The sequence below is a fragment of the Ixodes scapularis genome, unplaced genomic scaffold, assembly GCF_016920785.2.
Source record: "Ixodes scapularis isolate PalLabHiFi unplaced genomic scaffold, ASM1692078v2 PGA_scaffold5__190_contigs__length_132052651, whole genome shotgun sequence".
Taxonomy (NCBI): domain Eukaryota; kingdom Metazoa; phylum Arthropoda; class Arachnida; order Ixodida; family Ixodidae; genus Ixodes; species Ixodes scapularis.
In genome coordinates, this window is record NW_024609880.1 from 12,750,279 (window position 1) to 12,773,444 (window position 23,166).

General features: G+C 48.1%; 1 protein-coding gene across 1 annotated transcript in view; it reads right to left on the reverse strand.

Annotated features, from left to right (window-relative positions):
* LOC8029253 (homeobox protein aristaless) overlaps positions 1-23,166 on the reverse strand; it is a 182,191-nt gene that overhangs the window by 84,301 nt on the left and 74,724 nt on the right. The window contains exon 2 of the mRNA XM_042293931.1: positions 21,913-22,486. Within this exon, the coding sequence (XP_042149865.1) occupies positions 21,913-22,486 (574 nt within the window). The remainder of the gene's footprint in view (positions 1-21,912; positions 22,487-23,166) is intronic.

Below are 23,166 nucleotides of genomic sequence, written 5' to 3' on the forward strand. Positions count from 1 at the left end.
TATTAATTTGTTCATAACATTTAATTACTTTAGTTTCGACGCGCCGTCCTTTTGCCAATCTCAGCCTTTCCAGTTCCAAGGAACGCCTACCTGCTTGCACTTCTGCTCACTGCAGCACGTTCCGTTGGCGTTGAAAGCCGGTGAAAAAGTTGTGAGCTTTAGTATTGCGTATACAAGCGAACGCAAGCGATGTGTGTTTCCGTTAGCGCGTGCGCGAAGCCCAAAATTGCGGTATTGGGTTGGCGCATGCCGATGAGGCGCACGGATAATGTGGGGCACGCAACTCTAACACAAACGCACAGCCCTTTCGTTTGCTTCTATACGCAATACTAAAACTCTCTAGTAAGGTACAATCACATACCGACTGCACCACTACGCTGGGACAGTGAAGACTGAAGAGTGTTGTTTGCGTTCGGAAAGGACATTTCGCGAGCCATGATCGCGCGCAGTTCCGCCGTGCCCGCTGAACGGGAGAACCGGGGGACCCTCACTAGAGCGTTCCCCGCTTCCGCCGCGGGAGGGCGAGCAACAAGCTGGAGACGCGAATACACCAACACGCGCTTGTGACGTCACGCCACTGTGGTGGCGCTGTTGTCGCTACTGCGCAGGCGCACTAGGTTCCTTTCACGCAAACCTGGTGTCTGCGCACGTTCAGTGCTCACACCTGTTGTGAGCAAACGCTGACTTGATTGTGAACATTGGGCCGGTCTATAAAGAACTGTTCGCACGTACATTGCATAGCGATAATAAGCTCTTTATATACGCGGTACCGACTTGGCGCTATAGACCAACCCAACCCCTTAAGTAACGCCACCATACGGTGGTGATGCTCTCGGCCCAGCGCGCGTGCAGTGCCCGGTGTGTGCAAACGCGGGCTTTTTTCTCAACAGTGTGTCGGTGCACATGAGCGCTGTACCAACGCTCCGCTGCATAGAGCCCCGCCTTTTTTCAGCGTATACGCAAAAATGCAGCGCCAACTCGGTGCTTAGTCAGCGATGACACGCGTTGATGCTGCACTGACTTTGCGATCTTCTCAGTGCTGGGCTACGAGTCAAGGCATGTTGGCGCAATAAATTCTTCGAGAAATTCTGTCTATTGGTTTCTTCATCGAATCGACGGTTCTAAAACAACCCCCACATCTATCGTCTCGTGAACTCTTACGAGGTATTCAGCTCTTTGACAGGTTATAGGTTCGGCACGAGCGTCCTTACCGAGAGCAGTCGGCGGAAACCAGTCGATCGAACTGTAAACCACCTGGCGATCGTTCTTCGGCAGGCTTTGACTGTAGACTCGCGCGCTTACTAAGAACCACGATACGTCTTGCCTCAAAAGGTCTCCTGCAAATCCGACTTTTACATACGTCAAAACCAACCTTTCGTACGTTTCTACTTTGTAGTCTTTAGTTATGTTTATATAAAAAGAAATAGAAAAATGCTCGCTTAACAAAGAGGCTAGCTACACGAATATCGATTAACCTTGGTAGGCTACTAACGATTACGGAATTACACGATCGATGAGCCCGCTGTCGCAATAATCCAGCGCCTCATTCAGTCTTTCGCCAACGCATCGAAATTGATGCTCGAAAATGAGGGCCGCCTATGCCACGAAAGGGGTTTGCAGAACGGCCCCTGGAAACAACGAAAGCCCTCCACGTCCGGGCATCTTCGTCGAGCCTAGGTAGGTGAGACAGCTGACCATCTTCAACAGTATATCGCAGCGTGTGTCGCACATCCTTTACTCAAAAAAAATCTATTACAAATACTATTACTCTCCGTTCAATGTATTCAATGATATTACTTGATTACTGGAAAGAAACAGTAATTCACCGTTACATGAAAAACTAACCATTACTTTTCCGATTACTTTGCATTTCTGAAATGGCATTATTTTGTCGGTTTGCAGAAGGGGCCTTTCGCGTTGTCCTTTCTTGGATTAGATTCAGCGGATTACCAACTCCTCACCTTCGAGATCCACCACGTTTGATAGACGGTTCCGTGGTCGGAACGGTTTGAGAATTCCTTGCTAGGAAGATTGTGGAACCAAAGGGCGCCACTAGGAAGGGCACGGTTACAAGTATCAAAAGTAGCCATATTACCTTCCGAACTACTTCCCAATAAAGTAATCAGACAATTACAATACTACTCTAAAATCGATAGATTACAAGCAATCTGATGCCGTGTAAAGAGTATCGTGCGGTTCTGATTGCACAACCAACGCTCGCCTGCGCCCTTGGGCACCCGGGACTCTAAAAGTCTAGAGATTCGGTGGAAGAAGAGACTAGCATGCCTGAATGGCGCCGCCTCGCCGCGGAACAAGCAAGTTTCGCTTTTGACAAACGCCTGGCGTAGCATACAGAGGACCGACCAGGGCCAGTCGAGGAACCGTCCTTTTTCGCGCACAGGTTTACAAGACCGCGCGGCGAGAGACCGCGCACGAGAGAAGGCCACCTACGCCAACAGTGCTCCTGCCGAGTGATGCTCGAAACCAGAGCAAACGCTCGCCGCTTTGGCGTGCCTTGTTAAGCCTGGTTCACATGCAGCGGTTTTAGCCCTAGAGCGGCGCGATTTCTGCCGTCGCGGCGCTCTGGCCAGCACCAGCGGTTCTCGAAACCAGAGCAAACGCTCGCCGCTTTGGCGTGCCTTGTTAAGCCTGGTTCACATGCAGCGGTTTTAGCCCTAGAGCGGCGCGATTTCTGCCGTCGCGGCGCTCTGGCCAGCACCAGCGGTTCTCGAAACCAGAGCAAACGCTCGCCGCTTTGGCGTGCCTTGTTAAGCCTGGTTCACATGCAGCGGTTTTAGCCCTAGAGCGGCGCGATTTCTGCCGTCGCGGCGCTCTGGCAAGCACCAGCGGTTGAGCGGCACGAGCGCCGCGACGGCAGAAATCGCGCCGCTTTAGGGCCAAAATCGCTGCATGTGAAACCCGCTTTATGGTGACTATTCGCGGCGAAAAATTTCGCTATCGCCGTCCGGTGGAATTTTTTCACAACCTAGAGTGAGGATACTTCAAACTTCCTCTGCTGGTGCAAGCTAGCACGTGCTATTTCAAGCTTCCATTCACTCTTAAAATTAAAACATAACCACGTGGGTAGCACGTGCACTACCCATAGTGAGAAAAACAGCAGCGACCCTTGAGAGCTTCTCACTGCGATATTTAGGAGGAGGTGTACCAAGCAGAAAATCGAATGCACGCATCTTGTTCATGACACCGTGCGATGGCAGCACGCGCAAGATCCCGGTCGCATTTTGCGGGTGAGTTGGAAAAGCACTTTGATTCCGCTGGTCCCAAGAATCACCCTCGTGATGCAGACATTTCGTATTTTAGCCTAGAGGGCGTACTTAACAATTCCAATCTACTAAAGTATTAAATGTCATACGGAAGTAATATGAGAAGAAAAATTAAAACTACTTTTGGATCCGTGTGCAGGAATTGTGGCATACAGTTCACGCTGAAACGTAAACAGATGCCTTTCTTTTCTAATTTGTTTTGTTTTTTGTTGTTTCTACTTTAAACGCAGTGTGTGTATTTCAGCATTTTATGATAAAGTGACGCCAGCACATTCCGGAGTTGAATTGGCTACTGCCGTGAGTTTTATGCACCATCTTGGTTAGAAGCAGCACGTACCGTTGTTTAGATTAAATGCCCATACAAGAGACGATCATATCCGCTAATTCGACGATACCGTTGGGCTATAGGCACCAATGTACAGCACGACAGTTACTTGGACCGAAAAGAAAAAAGTGACGAGAACAGTAAAGGGGCACACTTCGAACGACTTCGTTAAGTGGAAGGCCCTGGCCAAACATCTCTTGAACCGAGTGAAAAAACAACACTGGTTTCTGATTTTGGAACAGCGTAGAGTGCCCAGAACTTATTTGGACAGGCGCACTGCTTTCAAATTTCGACCAATGTGTTCCGTGTCTTTCCGCTAGAAGAAGCCGTTAGTTCTTCGAGGGTAGAACCGCTTTTAAACAAAGAGTACGGCGGTAGCCTGCCCGCACGTTGTTTTGTGGCGACATCCCTGTCGCGTTTAGACGAGCGATTGCTCGTACAATTTTTATTCATTATTTTAGCGGGGAACCTCGTTGAAATGTATGCAGGGCAGTTTAGCGGAATAGAGGGGACAACATTCTTAAGAAGGCACGGACTACCTCTAGAGATTTCTATCACCCTTCCCTTGATGACGTAAATAAAGTGCCTTACGATGCTTCTTTTTTACGTTGAGTTCACAGGAGGTTGAACTTATTTGTCCCCTAACATAGCGCAATAATTTCCAAAAAAAAAAAAAGATTAGCGTATTTGCAAACAGAAACTAATGGCACGCTAAATTATTTCGTCTTGAATGTATAGCCTCCCTTGCGGTTAGGCGCCAAACAGTTGGTGTCCTTGATGCTCATTTAGAAACAAGAGGGCACCGCCAATTGTAGCCGGCGAGTACCGTTAAATACTGACAACGCTTTGTGTATACCATATGCCTGTCGGACAGAGGAAAATACAATGGGGGCCGCCGTTGCTTCAGGGTGGGGGCGCCACCCTCGTTGGGACGGGATAGAGAGGCTAGATTGAAGAGAGGGTCCATGTCAGACCATGGGAAGCGTTCGCGATTTAACGGCCGACACCTTCTGTGGCGATCTGTCATAACTGCGCATGAGCTGGGCTTGTAAGTTGTGAGCTTGTGAGCTGTGAGGCTTCGCGCGATGTGGCATTAGCCTTTCAAGAAACAAGTCATGATAACAAGTGAGGTTCCACTCGAGCAGGCTCGGCGTAGAAGTGCCTCTACACAGTTTCCTATATGGTGCGTCCTGCCTGCATGAGCACGAGGAGTGCGAGACGCTCTCGTGCACCGTGCGCACACAACAGTCGAGTGCAGTGTACTAGAATACTTGGGTAGTGTTGGGACCAGAGCTCTAGTACACTCTACCAGAGCGGCTCGCCTGAGGCCCGTGGTATTGATTGCGACAGGTGTCGACACCGGCGTGTTACCCAGAAGGTGTGCCGCTTTGGTAGAGTGCACAAAGGATTTCAGATACATGCTACGGCCTGCTAGCGGTCGTACCACGGCATCAATTACGCTGCGGCACGACCGTTGGCAACATTATATTTCAATGTATTGGACGATACAAGCTACATTACCCTACCTTCACATAAAAACAATTGCGACTCTAAAGAAGGAGATTGCAAGTTGTTTCAGTGTAGAATTAGCTGCGATTTTCGGTTAATTGGATGGTAAGTATTTTAAATAAAATGCCCATTTCCTTGGTTACAAAAGGCCAAACATTAGATATTTAGCGGGAACATTTAAAACTCGTACGCATTTTGTTTCGCTATTTTATTTTATCGTGGAACGAAACGGCACATAATAAGTATGTGCCGTTTTAGTACATGCCCGAGATGGTTTTAATATTTTTAAGTACTCCAGGTTAACTTCTCTGTCTTCTCTTCTGCCCGTCTTTTTCTTCTTGTCCTTAATAAGCTCGCTTCACTCGTCACTAATTTGGTGTTCATTTATGCGTCAAACTACCCAAGCGACGGTCGCAAAGAGATGAGAATATCATATTTCTTCATGGCTGCCACACCCATCCGAGGACCACCCGACGTTCCCTTGTAAGAAATGGCTTATAAGCCGTGAGAATTTTTATCCCGCGTTTTAACATTGAACTTAAGTCCAAAAAAATGAGACAACGGGGGCTAAACAAGTAATGCTTTATAAGATTCAAAGAAGAAGACGAGCAACAATTTCACATCATTTAGAGCAAGAAACAACAGCCCACGTAAATCAGGCAAGGTAAAAGTTGTAATAGTTTACAGCACGGCATTGAAATACACCATGTATTTCAATGCCGTGCTGTAAACTGTGTTGTACAATGTGCAGCGCATTTTCCCGTTGAGGGTAAGCCATCTAAAACCACCGACAGCTGCTTTCTGCCAGCCAGGTAAGTCTCGCCTGAGCTGGGTATTCGAAGTCAAAGACCCATGGTTCCACAGGGGTCGTAGCTGGTTCACGCAGACGTAGAAGGCATTTTTGTTTTATTCTTTTCAGAACTTCACCTGGGGCCGCACCCACTCCCTGGGAGGCCCCCGTCGGGGTGTGGGAGCTGCCCGGCTGCGGGGTGCAGATTTTACAAAAATAGAAATGGCAGATACGTGGATGTCGTCTTTACTTATAACTGTAGGGCTCGGTGGACAATAAATGGGTCATTGCCGTTGCAATGTTTAATAATTAACCGAAATCCGTTAGTTGACTCGTTCATTACTCCACCGATTTTTTGAGCTACCTTAACTAACTATAATTTTTGACTCCCCGGCCTTTACTCTCTCCGGTATGCTATCTAGAATCGCGAAATTCATAATAGGTATTGCGAAATCGGCAAATGAGAATGATGCAAAAACCAACATTCAAATATACCCGCCCTTTTCGGTGCCGTGACGTCAGTGGCAGGCAGGCTTGCCAGTCGAGCAAGCAGCCAAAAAATAGAATATGCCAATCATTTGTTCCGTGCTGGAGCGCGGGTACTGCAGCGAGCTTCCCAAGCATTCAATAGACCCTTTCCGAAATTCAGTGCCATCTGGTGGTTTGTAAAGCAGTTTAGGTGTTGCCATATCAATGGCGGAAATGAACTTGTATCGGCACCGTCATTTTCGCAAGTCAACGGCACGCGAGGAATTGTTCAGTGTGAGTTCTTTCTCGATTACTTTGAGTTCTATGGTGACCAAGAACCTGCATTCAGAGCAAAGCTCCAACCCATTCAGATACCTCGAGAAAATTCTATACACCAAAGTGCTTTAAAGCCGATTGTGTGCCGCCCACAGAATGACTAAATCTGAGTTATTAGAAATAAACACTTACGTCGCTCTTGTGATCCATTCCTACGTCACGTCGTACTGACCGCCCCCCCCCCCCCCCCGAATTACAGTGGTCTACCCGAATGTACAGGTCTCGCAAGATCCGCTTAGGAGCATCTTCAGCGTCTTCCTTTATCAGTCACTAGAAGGCCGCCATTGGTATGGCACAGATGCCGTTCCACAGATGATTATAGTGATCAAAGTGGCCAGGCTGAATTTCGGAAAGGGTCTATTGACACCATGAAACTGCTTCGAATCAGTTTAAAACAAAATCTGCACCCCAATGAGTGAACCCCTGCCTTCCACTGACGTCACTTTTTCATTGTTGCCAGTAGAGACTTCGAGCTTGAAAAACACGGTGAGGACCAAAACTGTAAATTCAATAACTTTGCAAAAAAACAATATTTTGACCTAATATTTGGGATACTATTTTCACGATGTTTGTTGGTTAGTTTAGCAAAATTTCAAGCAAATCGGAGACCATGAAAGAACCAGTGGAGTACCCCTTTAACGGTTTAATTGGCCATGCTGCAATTTCAGTTTTAAAGGGAGTCATTACTAAAGGTTAACACAATTTCGACAATCCGCGAAAAGGAAATGAGGTTCGCGAAATTCGTCGTTGAAAGTTTGCCTTTCTTCGCACGATTCAGAGCCCGCGTGATGATAATAATGCGTAGAATAGTGACGTAGTCGTCTTAAAGTGTGCTTGGCATACCACGTAGTCGTCTTGAGGTATACATGGCACACCACATCAGGAAAGTCGCCGAAACAAAAGGACAGCTCCCTTTCGATGCTGATCTTGTTAGACTTCGGCTCAAGGGCAGTCTCCAAATAAGCAACACCGTCAAAGTTGCTGAACTTGTGAACATCCCAGTAAGAAGATAGCACATTCAGGGAGCCTAGTGCGTTGCGATCGATGCCTTGAGGGATCGCGGTAAGAGCTTCGCGCTTTTCACCGTTGGTGACAACGGGTCAACTTCCCGAGCGAGCCGCGAACGCTTTGTAACGATGAGCTCTGGAGGAAAGGAAGCCTTCCGCTTCCTTTCCTCTCGTACTGCGGGAGGGTTACCACACAGGTCCTGGGGTACACTCGGCAACAGAGTTGGCACGGCGACTGGCGTAAGCGCGGGGTATCCACAAGGAATCATCACTTCCTTTCCGCCGATTATTTGGACGAAGTCTCGAAGGATGAAGCGGGGCTCGAAGTGCAGCTCGCAGACTGCGCCTGTGTCTTCAAAACACTTGTCCGATCGTTGCAGATTCTTCTCCCAAAGATCTTCTGTGGGTCGGTCCTTTGGAACGCCGAAAAGAGACGCCGTTTTCACGCCTTTCACTCGGATGAAGCCCGTTTGGCAGCCAGGTGCGCAGTAAGAGTTCTGTCGCCGTTTCGACGAGGGCATTTTGGCGCTACCCTTACGCGTTCACCATCCGCAAAATCAGAACACGCAACATTCAAAATATATTTCGATCGAACACACGCAACTATGAAATCATAGACTGCTTACCGACGCGCGCACCGCACAAAGTTATAAAAAAACAAAAAACACAGTAACGTCGTCGACTACAAACGGTTTTTCCGCCATACGTGCGGGGTTCGCAATTTTTTTTCTGGTAACTCGACTGCAGCGCCGCCACAAACTGTCAATGCACGCGCTCTCACGAGCACCCGTTGCCGAGCCGCTCCGGTCCCAACTAGGGTGCCTTCATGTGCGCTTTGCTTAGGGTGGTGGCATCTCGCCATTTTGTCACACACGTTTATTTTTGTTTTTTGTTCAGAAGCGCGTGAAAGAGCCTGTCCCTGCACGCGCTTGTGGCGCTGACTGTGCTATGGCGACATTTTGTTTTCATCGATTTCTTTGTATTTTTCCCGTGAGCGCGTGCTGTCGGCATGTCGTACTACAAAGGGTGGCATCACCCTAAACAGAAGGACATTGAGGCACCCTAGTCCCAACACTACCCCAGTATTCTAGTGCTGTAACGTAAGTGCAGAACAAATGCCAAGGCGACGCTTCACGCCACTACAGTGTGCTAGAATACAACGTAGTGTTGGGACCGACGCTGCTCCGCAATGGTACCTCGTGAGGCTGCGCGTGTACAACGATGGCGGCGTCGTTCCGATAGTATAGAGAGTATTCACTTGACGCCCTATTTGAGGGCGATTTTTAGAGCGCATGCTCGGAACGAGCTCACGTTAATAGGCTGCTACGACCGGCAATCTTGGTGGTGCGTAATGCACATGACAAAAGAACTGTGGAAGCTCGCCGTCAGCACGCGCTCAGCAGTCACGCACACAGCTATGGCCGCCAGTGAATACTCCCTATAGAAAGTCGCTACTGCTCAAACGTCCCGCCGCACGTGCGCGTGGCGTGCTGTTTAGGGCGCACGCTCGGAGCGAGCTCACATTGCTGCCAAGACCGGCAATCTTGAGGGTGCGGAATGCATGTTGCAAAAGAACCGTGGAAGCTCGCCATCGGCACGCGCTCAGCAGTCGCGCACACACACAGCTGTCGCGATATACACCACGCGCCTTGCGCGAGCCTCTGCGGTCCCAACACTACCTCGCATTCAGTACACCGTAACTACCGTAACGCTACGCCACTTGGAGCAGGAGTGAATTAGGACCTAAATCAGGACCCTGAACACAGCACCACCTTTGTCCTCATGGAGAGGTGGGACTAGGGTGCCTCAATGTCCTTCTGTTTAGGGTGATGCCATCCTTTGTAGTACCAGATGCCGACAGCACGCGCTCGCGGGCAAAATACAAAGAAATCGACGAAAACAAAATGTCGCCATAGCACAGTCAGCGCCACAAGCGCGTGCAGGGACACGCTCTTTCACGCGCTTCTCAACAAAAAATAAAAATAAACGTGTGTGACAAAATGGCGAGATGCCACCACCCTAAGCAAAGCGCGCATGAAGGCACCCTAGGTGGGACATAGAACTATACCCAAGAACGCAGAGAGCTCGGTACACATACCCCTATTGGCGACGTGCGCGACCGAAAGCGTCGCTGTGGTCGGCCATGATTGGCCGAATGCTGACTATGACGTCAGGAAAGGATTTCTCATCAACGAAAATAAGATGAATTTTGATGGTGTTAGCAGTATCGCTTTGAGAGGGTAACGATTTCAAGCCTCCACAATGAGCATTGCAAACAACATCGAAGTTGTTGTTCGCAATGTAATGACGTCACGAAAGGGAGCCATGGGAGGGCGCCACCAAAACATATCGCAGCTGATAGCCACCATAGCCTCGTTCAGACACTTCTCTGTTCTACCAGCGTAGACCCGAAGCGTGCGACACCTGGACCGGCTTACTGGAATCAGAGCCTCAGCTGAGACTGAGTGAAATAAAGCACTGCCGAAGCTACCGGCCGAGTTGAAGTGGCACGTCAAGTCTCAAGCGCTCGCGGTCTTTCCCACAGTCAAAGCTAAGACGCTGATTCTACCAGGCCTGCCCTGATCGGCCGCAAAACAAGCCATAATGGCGAAGGGGATTCGAAGACAGACGCCCCGATAAGTGCTCACTCAATCTGTTCCCCTCTCCCCCGTCCGAGTTCACGTGGCAGGGCGCTTCGAGATCCTCTAATTCCCTTTTCGAAAAGCGCCCTTCCCCCCTATAAAAATTATCGTCCCCAATTTGAGCATTATCCTCGCAGTATGAGAGAGATACGAGCGCGTGATCGGGCACCAATGGAAACGCGCCGGACGGGAATACCAGGACGCCGCGGCAGTTCTGCATTTTTCCCCGGCTCCAATTACGCGAAAGCCGAGTTCGTGGCGAACAAATTTCTCGCTCGTGACCCCGCTCCGAACACTGGCCGAGCTTCCAAAACAAACTGCCCGGCCCGTAATAACAGGTGCGGATATCCCGACCCACCTCCCGAAACAACTGACCGTTTAACGCGACCGTCTGTAAACTCGCGCCATATTTCTTGCGCCGTCCAGCAGCACGCGGCCATTCTTCGTTTAATGCGAACCTGCCGTTTAACCTGAAAGTCGCTTTTTTTTCTTTTTTTTATTATGTATTGTCAATATCAGAGAATGAAGAAAACGAAGACCCCTTCTATTGGGATAGATACCATGTAGTCTGAATAGATATTTAGCCAAATTACTCAGGCATCAAGGAAAATGCCAGGAACATATACTTACACGCGCAGAACGCGCCTGTCTTCTCTGTACAATGGATTCATAAAAAATAACCGAAATATGGCGTCGACGATGCCTTAGAACACTTACTAGAGCAAACGCCGGCGCGGAAAGCCCGTGTAACTAGACTTGCCAAGGCTCCTGTGCTTGGGTAATTCAGCCAAAGGTGTTTGATAGTTCGCCTACGCAAAGCGCCCTTGTTGCGTCAGGTACCGGCTGCTTTGCGGAAAATCGGGTGCTTCGTAATATGTCATATGCACATGGTACACACAGGTCAAAGGTTTGTCCCAAGCCGAGTGTTCACACAGTTATCATGTCCAATCTATCGGCTTCATTTGAATACTGTCATCACCGGGAACTCCCCGTGACTGTTACAACAATGCGGTCCCCATTATAACGTCATCAAGTTTTGCAAAATATATATTGATAAAGGAAAAGTCCGCATTTATTCATGAAACTACAACGCGACAGCGTAGCTTTTTAGTCTGTGGCATTGTGCGAGTGTATTTGGTCAGAGTGTTGTCAGTAGGGGCAAACTCAGGTCCTAACTTATCGCCCACCAGCCCGTTTCGACGGCACCGGCAACCAAAAATGCGTCGGTTGCGCACCACCGTGACCCTCTCCACCCTATCATAAAACACCGGCAGTTTGCGATTTCGTTCGCTTGGTTTGTACGTGAACATTGTTAACACCTTCGGCGATTAATATATAGTATAATCAGCCCGCTTCAAGCGTCCACCCCATAAAATAAGACACTCTATAGTGTGCGTAAACACAAGCGGCTTTGCAATATATATTTGGTCGTACTGACATTACCACAGTTCCCACATCTTAGAGGTTCTTAAATTATGAAATTAATGGAAGAGCAGATTAATAAATATGTGTGGTGCAGCTAGCACACGCGTTATATTTCTATATACTTCGGATTTTCGCGAACACTCGCCATTTCTCAAAGTTCCCAAAAAGGCTGGCCAGTGTCACTGTTTTTATACTTTATTTTTTCTGCGCTCATCGGTGTTTTTATTCCGCCCGACTACTTTCAAAAAATTCTGCACGCCGAAACCGCGCGCTTTGCAATATGGAACCTGATTGGCCACGAAGAGGAGTGGCATAGATCCGGTTTCGATCGCACGTTGACGTGCCTCTGAGAACCGCGTGGAAATAAAGTCAGCGCTCGTCCGCATTCCAGCCATTCATCTCCGTTAAAGCCCTCGTTGAAACACGTATACCTTCAGGCTCCAGCGTCCGCAAGGGCCTGTCTAGGCCTAGCGAGAAACAAGAGTACAGCTTTCCGCGTCTCGAACCTTGATTGGGTACGACCTCATAGCTTTCAATCCGATATGTGTGACGCTGGTTTCAAGCACACGCAGGTAAAAATAATCGCCTTCGAAAGAGCTCTGTGTCTCAGTCCCCCAGCCTGGGAACAAGGTTCGCCGGGTACCCGTCGGTATCTTGGTGGCGAAAGATTGCGCGCACCCAGAAGGCTCTTCTGGGAGTTAAGCCGCCCACACAGATGTGCACTAATCGCTTATGTAAGAGCATTTATCGCATTTTGTATTTCACCATCCCACATGTCCGCCATGGTGCTGCTGATGCACACCCAACCACAGGAACCGAAACCGCTGTGCACCTGCTAATCCGCAGCACCGCGGTACAAGAAGCGCTAATAGAGAGTTTTAGTAGATGGTGTTTTCAGGCCACGCTATTTGTAGCCGGAGTTCGCGCTGCAACTTCGATGCATGCTCTGAAGTGCGCGCATCAGCGGTAGCGTGCCTTTAAAAACGATCTACTAAAACTCTCTAATGACGCGCTAACACGACGCTACTGGAGCGCTAACAAAGCGCTACTGGAGCGCTAACAAGGCGCTCCTGGAGCGCTAACAAGGCGCTCCTGGAGCGCTAACAAGGCGCTACTGGAGCGCTAACAAGGCGCTACTAAAGCGCTAGCCACGCGCTATATTAGAACGAAGTCAGGCGCTGGAAGCGCCACATGAGCGCTCCTTGGAGCGCCCACGTAGCGCTAACTTAGCGCTCCGCTGTATGTGTGAACAGGCCTTAACTCACCAGCCTAATAGCGGAAGTAGCCGGAGTCACGTGCACGTGCACAGAGCTGGATACGAACTTCGGGAAAGCGACCTCGCAGGTGCCGAGTTTCGGGCGGATGATGTTTCTCGCTTTGCGTTTGCGAAATATACATTCTACACTAAAATAGAACGAACTGGAAGATTCCTCGACCATTCGGCATGATGTGTAGCCACTGGATACAGCATAATCGCGTTGTTTTATAACGCGAGGGATGTTTTAAAACATGTTTTCAAAGTCTGGCGAGAAGACGACACGGAGGGCGATCGCGTAGCTCGCGCATCCGGGGCTCTCGCAGAGGCGACAGTCGCCTGCCCCAGTGCGGCCTTGGATCAAACATGGCCACCCTGGAAGCACCCTCCCGGTACTCTTCTCCGTAAGGCGGAGCATATACAGCTATACTTACCCACATCAAAGTCAGAGCGCATCGGAGCGCGATTCGAGGCTCTGAAAGAACCCGATGTCGACCAGCTGAATGGGCATTGGGTTTTCTGAGTGCTCCAAAACGCTGGAAATCGATCAGCCGAATATGCCATTCTTCTCCAGTCAGTGAGAGCTTGAGAAACGCAAAGCGTTACGAGTGACGATAGTCTTATAATCGGTCGGCAGCCTATCTCAGCAAAAGATGAACGTCGAAGAACGAATCACCAGGCGTGGACCTCATAGGCCATAAGCAACGAAAGCAGACAAGAGCGACTTCTATCTACTCTCTGAAAGTGTACAGTTATAACTTGCTCTCTAACGGTAACCCTTTGCCATAACACGGAGGGATTTCGCGATCAGCCGGTAGTACTTCTGAAAGTGTTTGGCGGACGCCTTATTATTCGCCACATCAAAGACTTTTTCTTTTCCCTAATTCTTGAGTATCACAGATAGTGAAGGGGGACGGTTAGCAGACTCTGCAGATTGGTCTAGGTGAGCAGTGTACTGTAATGTCGAGGAAGACAACCCACCATCACTTCACCGCGAGGTACTGCGAAGCGAGTCCGGCGTCAACGCAAACCGTTTCAGTCCAGAGGTGCGCAGGTGCTAATCGAGGCGGTGTTAGCGGTTGCCCCCCAATCTTCTCGGCGCGATGGTGGCACGGGCTGCTACTCTTCCAGAGACCCCGATAGCTGGGTTTTCTGCGGGTGATGACATCGTCCGGGTTTCGTTTGGGATGTGGGATCGCAGCGGCGATTCGAGTAGCGTGGGTACCCGACGAGAACGATTACGCCTGGAATAATTCATACGCAACCCAGTTTGGCTTTCCGAAACGATGATGGAACGGCTCTGCAGCGTGCATTCTTTCGGGTAACGCACATGCTCGTCGGAGTGCCTGGCACGGAGCTCGTGCTCCTTCCAATGCGTACAATTATCGTTCCTTGAAGAGGATTGATTTCCTATTGCGCTAGTTGACTTAACCTTGGGGTAGATGGCTCTCCTGAGATTCTACTTGTTCCGGTTGCCACTTAATATTACGTTGCCTGCACGTGATCCCATCGCATCATACTGGTGGTGTGGTCATTGCTACTTGTTTCTGCCGAGAAAAGCAATTGGCGGTGAGCAATGCATGCTGAAGAAGATACACGATCAGCAGCAAGGCCACTATAATGGCAGCCGATGTGGTGGCCTATAGCGCACAATGCTTTGCGTTTCCTCACGTACACTGTACTAAAGCCTACGATTATCTTTATGTGAACGCGTTTTATGAACCCTGTTACTCACTCAGGGCCGTCGACGTATTAGTCTGTGTTTTATTTTTTGCTGTAAAATAAACGCACGCGGAATCGCATTACTGTGAACGCTGTAAAAAAGGCCCGTGAGTTCACTTTCCTGCAGAACACGCAGGCAGCCAATGATGGCGACACACCTGTGAATGGCCATGCTCAGAATATTATTCGATAAATCCCATACGCACCGAGAAGGGAAGTGGGTGAAATGTCACGCTCAATGTCCTTGCGCAAACCAACAGACAAGCGAACGCTACAAGATTGGACATCAATTAAACATGTAAGGAAGAATATATTATTCCTTTGATGTCTATTTGATGTCCACTCTTATAGTTATAGTGTGCGCTTTTCTGTTGTCTATGTGTTTCGCTTTTCAGTCTTTCTATTTGTACGCCCATTTTTAACCATGTCTAACCTCATTTCGAGCTTAGTCACTTACTGAGATTCTTCTATTGAACACAAGCAACGCGAAGGAAAGACAAGGGCATAAATACGAAGAAGGGACTGGCGCCATGGAAGATTAGGAAGCGGTGAGTGTCGTTATGATCGAAAGACGAAAAGGACAGCGAAAGAAAGGAACAAAAAAAAGACGGTTTGTTAGTTGATATGCTTCACCAACTAGCCCATTCTCCCGTTCGTTATGGTTGTCTCTATCTGCGTTCCGCAGAAAAGTGATTTCACAAACGTTTCTTTAGAGCGAACCATATTCACTTATGTGGTAGTGTAAAAGCAACGAAAGTGTTTTAATAAGATTGTTTAAAAAAAAGTTAGAAAGTGAAGTCCGCGAACGGGGAGGATCATAAAAGAACAGCAGAGTTTACGGGAACATTCAGATAAAAGATTAAAAAAAAGTCAAACATGAAGGGGAAAAAAAAACATTACCTCATGAAGCATTTTATAGAGTAATGTTCATTGTTTTTGTTTTTTGCATTGATTTTTCACTTTGTCACCTTTTTTTACCTTAGGCAGGAATTTGTGTGAGTAGGAAAATGAGGAGATGGAGAGAGAGAGCAAGTATTCTGATGACCAACTGAAAAACGGTGGATGAATTATTCTAGGTGGAAAGGCGCAGGTTCCTCCAAGGCGTTTCGTTTCTTTGTCGCTATATTTGAGAAGAAAGCGTGGAACAATGAAAAAGATACATTTCATGGGTCACATAAGCAAGGGTCAGACGTTCGTACGTGCGTTCGTGGTAAAGCGTCTGTGTTTCCGTGTGAGTGTGTGTGTGCGCGCGCATTCTTAACGCAATAATTGTCGATTTTTATCGCGTGCTTTCGAATCTACTTTCCCAGTTTCGTGTTTGGACCGCCCCATGCTTAGGATATTTCACTGGCGAGCGAACCTGTCGTGAGAGCTTCTTGCCCTTGCCACTAGGTGCTTTACATCTTGCAGGGGCTGCTTAAGCATGCCTACATTGAATAGGCATATCACTTCCTTCATAACTAGGGTGACCAGACCGGGACAGTTCCGTTTTCGAGGCCCGCTTTTGCCGTCCCGTCTTTTTGTCGCAATAATGAATGATGTCCCGTTTTTGTAGAAGTGTACAGTTTCGAAATTGGCACTAAGCGAGTAGAAGCAAATCGAAAATATGCCTACTCGTTACAAGTATAGTTTACAAAAATAACCGTGGGTACTTTAAGATATTTACCCAGAGAGAAAAATTTAGAACTGTTCTTGCTCACAAACACTTTATATATATATATATAGAGAGAGAGAGAGAGAGAGAGAAAGTTCTTTATTACAGAGATGTTGGTATTCTTTAAACGACACCGGCTACTCCATAACGAGAAAGAGAGAGAAAATATATATAAATAAAAGGAAGAACATAAAAGGAAAAGAATAAAGATAAAACACATAAAGTATAACCGTAAAAAAAACTAGAAAAACTTACAAACAAATCTAATTACAATTGCGAATAAGACGACCGTTTGGGAGTCGTGCACCGATTTGCTAAATTACATACATAGTCATTCCCGTTGAAATTGACGCACGTTCGCACTTAATAATCATACACGATTCTAGTGTCCTTTAGAAAGTCATGAATGATATTCATTGCTCTGTCTTGTTTTTTACGCGTCGGCCAGGGCCCCAACAACTTGGTCAGAGACAGGGGTCTATCATCTAATATTTGAAGGCGAATCTCCATCCGGCGCCTTTCATGTCGAAAGCGTTCACAGTCAAGGAGGATATGTTGTACATCTTGATATGGTTCTCCACAGTCACATCTTGGCGAATCTCGGCGTTTAATTCGAAATAAAAAGCTATTAGTAAAGGCCACTTCAAGTCTGAGTCAATGGATTAATGCGTCGTATTTTCTTTTCATCCCGGTGTGTGGCGGAAGCTCAAAATCCGGGTCGATATATGGTAGGAGAGTGTTTGCTGAAGTGTCCTTTAGCCAGCACTGCCGACAACGTAGATGGCGTAAGTGACGAAGGATGAATTTTGCATCTCCAGAAGTAAAGGATGTCGCTTCCATTGCGTCACCATCGTGAGCTTGAGCTGCCAGGCGATCAGCCTCTTCATTTCCGGCGATTTGGCAGTGGCTCGGTATCCATTGTAGCCTGACGTTATGTCCGTGGAGTCGAGCTTGTGCTAACGTGAGTTGCACCCGATATAGAACAAATATTAGTTGCTGGATATAGCACGCATGTAGAATCTCGTTTGGCTGCATTTCCCTCTTTCGAAAATGCCGAAGAAACGTACGTGTGTGTTCACCAATGGACCCTTGTCAAGAAAAGCATTGAAACGAAACTAGAAGAGGAACTCTTCAGGTCTCTGAAAGATGGGTGCACGTCTTTAAAGAGATGAAAACAGAATGTATGCTGCGCCGAGATTTCCCGGGTCGTGGGAATGGCTCTGTGCTTCTCTGGAAGCACGTCTCCAGTGAAGCGCGTCTTTTCAATCATGAACTTCATGTGGACACGCGAGAAGTTTCGCCTTCTTGTCTCGACATTGCGAGCAATGCTACTTGTGCGGTTGAACTTCCCACAAAAGTGCGCAGACTTTTACAACCGAGTCTTGCAGGATAAAGTCCTGCTTAGAAAACTTCCGTCGTTGGCAAATTACGCCCACACCAACGAAGGACCCGAAGCAGGACCTTCCAAATGAGTGCATGCAACTGAAGTGTGAGTATGGCTGTTTCCTAGGGCTTAGTGCAATATGCGAACGTTATGAAATAAGAGAAGTTCTTTCATTAAAGTTTTCGTCCTAACTCAAGCTTTAGTACGCCCCTCCCCCCCCCCCCCCCCCCCCCTTTCCCGCCGCCGCGGCTGGGATGTCCCGTTTTCTACGTTGAGGAATATGGTCAGATCATAATGAAAAATGAGAAAGAAAAATATATGAAACGCGTCCCGTTCCTTTGTGACTTAATTTCGAGCGGAACAAACGCACTCTGCATTTCGAAAGCCCAGCTAAGCGGCTCGTTTTCATTTCGTGTATCGTTCAATCTCTGCCCTCAATTTAGGCAGGCATTTTCGCGAGCGCACCAGCGCAAATTGACGAGACCGTGATTCCCCTTCCTCCTGAAACCGACTCCAACGTATTTTATGCTTTCGGTACAAGATTTATCGCCGATTGTGCGCGACCGAGAAGAAACAAAAACGCACTAAAAGCGTTATTGAGCACGCATTATTGTGTGGTTCGGCAACGCGGAACCCACCGGCACACACACACACACACTCTCGCGGATATCCATCGGAGCAGTGAAGGGTGTGATGCCTGTGTCCGTGGCGGTACTAAACTTTAAGAGGCGCGAATCCATCACGGCCGCACTTAAGGACGCAATTGAAGCGTGCATGAAGAATCGCGGGTTAACTTCAAAGCTCTTGCGGCGGCGCGCTCGCGTCACAATATTGTGGACCCCGGGAACCACTCGAACAGGTAACACCGCACGTCCTTACGAAACGGGGTGCCCACAATCGCCGATGTTTACAATAAGCAGGCAACTCTCTTGACAATAGGCCACACTTGACTTTCTTGGAGGATGTCTTATTTTTTGTGCGTGTTTGTTTGTGTTTTTACTGTGGATTTTTTTCTGTAATGACCGGGTGTCTTTCTGGGCGAACGCACGCCGTGACCGCTCATTACGAGCAACTGGCCGCACGCATAAGTTGGTCGGAGAGGCGATAGATCTTAATTTCGCGGCTTCTAATACCTGTAATTAGCTTCGCCGTATAGAGCGCAAGGAGGTGCGTTCTTCTTTATCTTTTTTTTTTCTTGATGGCACTTTTTTTTAGAGTGAGAGAGAGAAAATGAAGCGAGTGCTCGTGCACCGGGCACAAACGCACGCAAACAATTTTGGCCTTCTTACAGGCTAACATGCGAAACGCACAAGCAGAAATTATGACTAAAAATGCACACCGAAGCATTTTTATACCGCTCAAAGCCTGTAGCAGAGGACAAAAATGGCTTTTCTTTCTTCCCATTTTTTTTTCAGAATGTTTGTTATGCATTTAGATGTTCGAGTGTAATCTTGTGTATGTCTGTTGCATTCTCACTCCTGCTATGTGCGAGCCCGTGAATCTCCGTTTTGCGTTTCATCGCGTGTTGCACGGAGGACAGCGAGAATAAGATACGTTTTCGGGATCCTCTGAGCTGAAAGGTAAAAGCCAGAGCTTGATGTCACAAACCACAACATTACTACGTTCACATCTGTTGTGGATAGCCGCAAAATAACATGGGTGTTCGAGGCGTTTCTTCAAGGCTTCTTCAGCGAGCGAATTGCGGGTGTGGTAGTACATATGTATCGGTAGAGGCTGTTCTGCCACAGATCTGGTTTTTGGATATCTGTTCGCAGTGCCGCTCACACTCTTGGAGACATTAAACGGAGAACGATGATGATTTCTGTATTTTATTTTTGTTCACTGTGTTTCGATCATATTGGATGTTACCTAAGCTCGAGCTCACACTGCAGTCGTAATGCCTTTGTCGTTCCGTTCGGTCGGCTTCACACGGAGCGACTTTCCCCGGCTTCTTGACTAGGAATGTCGCTTTTCGAAACTCAGGTTCGACGTCGAACCCCCAAGTTCGACTAGTTCGTGGAACATTTGAACTTTTGGTCAATTTTTACCAAGTTATAATTTTGGACAGCGTTCCCCAACTTCTAGAAAAAATGCCAAATTTGGCAAACATGATTTATATGATACCTCATCTTAAAACCTAGAAATTATTTTCTAACGTTTAGGCCATATAAAATGAACGAGATACTATTCTAATAATTTAGTTAGCTTTCTACTCTCCAGCGCCAGGTGGCATCAGCTCGTTATTTATTTCCACGCACGCGCATAATAGTTGAGCTTCACTCGAAGTTTTGTAGAACTTACGTTAACAACATCGAGAAAGTTGAGCCTGGTCGAACTCAAGCCTCGGCAGGCTCGTGACATCCGTAGAGCCTCGACGTTTGAGCAAACCCGTCTCCGAGACATAACTCATTCACACGCAGCAATCGCCTCACCGACGACACACCGTCCTATCATCATCATGGTGAAAACTAAACTTATCAAGAAACCTTTGTACCTTTGTTTGTTTTTGTTGTTTTTTTTGCGCTGTAATATTGTGGTAATATCTTTCTAAATAACGCCGCCCAAGCAGCACACTTCCTCGGCCCAGGCTTGGGCCAGACTGGCACGAGCTAGAGCCAAATTAGCTCAAGCCTCGCACAAACTTGTGCCACACTAGCCCAAGTATGAGCCGGGGAAGTGTGCTGCTAGGGCGTGGACACCAAATGCCTGTTCACACATGCAGCGTACTGCTATAAGCGCAGCGCTGACTTTGCGCTAAGCGAGTGCTGATGGGAATATTCACCAGATTTGTAACGAACTGTCAAAACGGTTGCTCATGGCAGACGATAAGTAGCCTACGACACGTGAACAGCACTACTTTAGCGCTCCACTGCATAAGGAGAACCGGCTTTAATGAAAACCCTAAGAAAACGACTGGCTGGTAATATTATTTTGTACCAGAACGAAAACGAAAAAAAACAACAAGGTAAGACCACGTTTTGAGTTCACATCGTTAACACCTCAGAAAATCGAGTAAAAACCCGTGGCGTTCATTTTGCGTGCAGCTACCTTATACGCTTGCAAGCTGCAGCAACCGAGTTGTAGGTTTTCTAGTTTGAACAGTACCAGAAATTATTGCCACAGCCAGCGACAACTCGTCACTAACCTCGCATGTGCACGAAACTTGGAAACACTAAAAAGGGCACAACGGACGCGATGCAGCGGCGACGTTCACGCTCTCATTACCGCGGCTGGAGATAAATTCACCGGAGCTGGCGGAAACAGGAAGTCCATTGTGCAATCACTTGCCGCCGCCACCGTGCGCGTTGCTAAGTTTCAATCGCTCGATGATCAACATTCACTGTGCACCACAAAACTTCGGGATCCTGTCGACGATCAGTTGATTGCGAGCTATATTGACGACGTGTAACATTTAGATAGCTGAAGACGGTCATCAAGTTGATGCGTAATGCGTACCACCGTTTCACTGTGTACACATATGTAAAATGTTCTTGAAAAGCTCGAACGACAAGAAAGTGGGGCTAGCAAAATCCACCGTCATGGATGGTTATATTCGTGCAGCACTTACGGCATCTGCATGCTAAATAGGTTTCCGATTTCGAACAGCGGCGCTCGGAGCAGTTGCGTTTGTTGTGCGTCTAGCTACTACATTTCCTGAAGTAGTCAGAGAAGTCTTTACAACTGCAGTATTAAACTTGAGGAAGAAAACGAGGAGCGACGGACCAACACAAACTTCCAACAGTATGCTCTCGGTCTTAGAGGAAAAGCCCGTTCAGTTTCTTGGATATTCTTTTAACGTCATCTTTAATATACATGCATATTCATATGTCATGAGACGGCGTTATTGATGTTCTGACAGGGTTGCTAAAGTGTGCGTAACTAGTCAATTTCATTTTTTTTTTCCGATTTCGTATTATCCCGGTACCTTGAAAATTAAAGGTGCTAGAAAAATGAAAATAAATATATTTGTTTAATCGCAACTTCTGCAAGACCGTTTCGGCTACTACGAGTACAATGTACCCTTATAGATAAGATATCGCTCCAAGCAGAATGCAATTGAGAAAAATTTACTACCGTTTCTATGGGCGTATAGGGTAGTGGAGTCCCTTACCTTGTAAAGACATCCGGGTAGTGCGTTCTCGAGAAGGCCTTCTCGAGCTCTTCTAGCTGGTAACTGGTGAAGGTAGTCCTGTACCGTCGCTGCTTCCTTTTGGGGAAGTCGTCCGTCATCTCTTGCGGACTGTCCGGCCTCATCAGCATGGAAGCCCTCCCAGAAGACGACGTGTGGTTCTGCTGCTGATGTTGTCCCTGGTGTGACTGGTGGGACGACTGATGCTGATTTTGCTGATGGTGATGATGGTGATTCGCGACCGCGTTCGCGACGGGCGTCGGAGGCGTGGGTCTGCGCGCCGAGGATCTGTCACCGTCGTCCGCGGTGGCGACCAGGTCGAAGCGGCCACCGCCGGTCAGGGAAGTGGACGTGATGCGGTGGCAGAGGGCGTCGCTAGAAGCCGGAGTCGCGGTCCTGGGGTTCGTCTGGACGGAGGGCAGCTGTGGACCTTCGTTGGCGCAGGGCGGGTCTCCGCGGTCGGATAAGCCCATGGCTTCTCGCGGGGACGTGGTCGGTCGGGTCGGGCTCGCGTGGCACCGGTAGTCCAGGGGGCTGGACGACTGCGTCGGGGAACCTGGCGGAGGAGAGGAAGGGGTGGTTGGCTTCGGCACGAACACAGCAGTTTTCTGCTTCCTGATTTGTCTCAAAACGGTTTACCGCGCTAATTCACGACTAACGGCAGGATACTAAATGACGGTTGCAGCTGAAAGAAGTTGGTGCGTTTATCAACAGAGATCCTTAGCTGTACAAGGTGACACGTATTTTTCAACCAACATATGTCGCCGGCAATGGAGGCGCAACAGTTACCGACCAGAAGAATGAGCTGGAACGAGCTAAAAGAATAGAGTGCGAGACAGCCTGTTCAAGGGCACTAAAACGGAGAAAGGAGCGGCGCATTAATGTCGACGGGCTAGCGGACACACCGTGCCAGTTTTCCAACAACACTGGAGGAGACGCGCACGAAACATTCTGGGTGCTGAGAAAAAGCACCAACGCAGAAACGTAGGAGGAGCATGGCACGAAGATATTGGAAAGGGACATCAGCGCCTGAAAATCTCAACGCAAATCTCAAGAGACAAACACAGTCTAAAAATTGTAACTTGTATATGGAATCTCCTCGTGAACGCACACCTCCAGAAAAGGAACGCTCGTTGCTACAGGGTCGCTAAACCGGAGTTAGGTGGTAATGAAGGAGTAAAATATTTTGCATCTCCAAAGAGTACAAAAATAGAACCGGTATTCGAAATAGCGAAA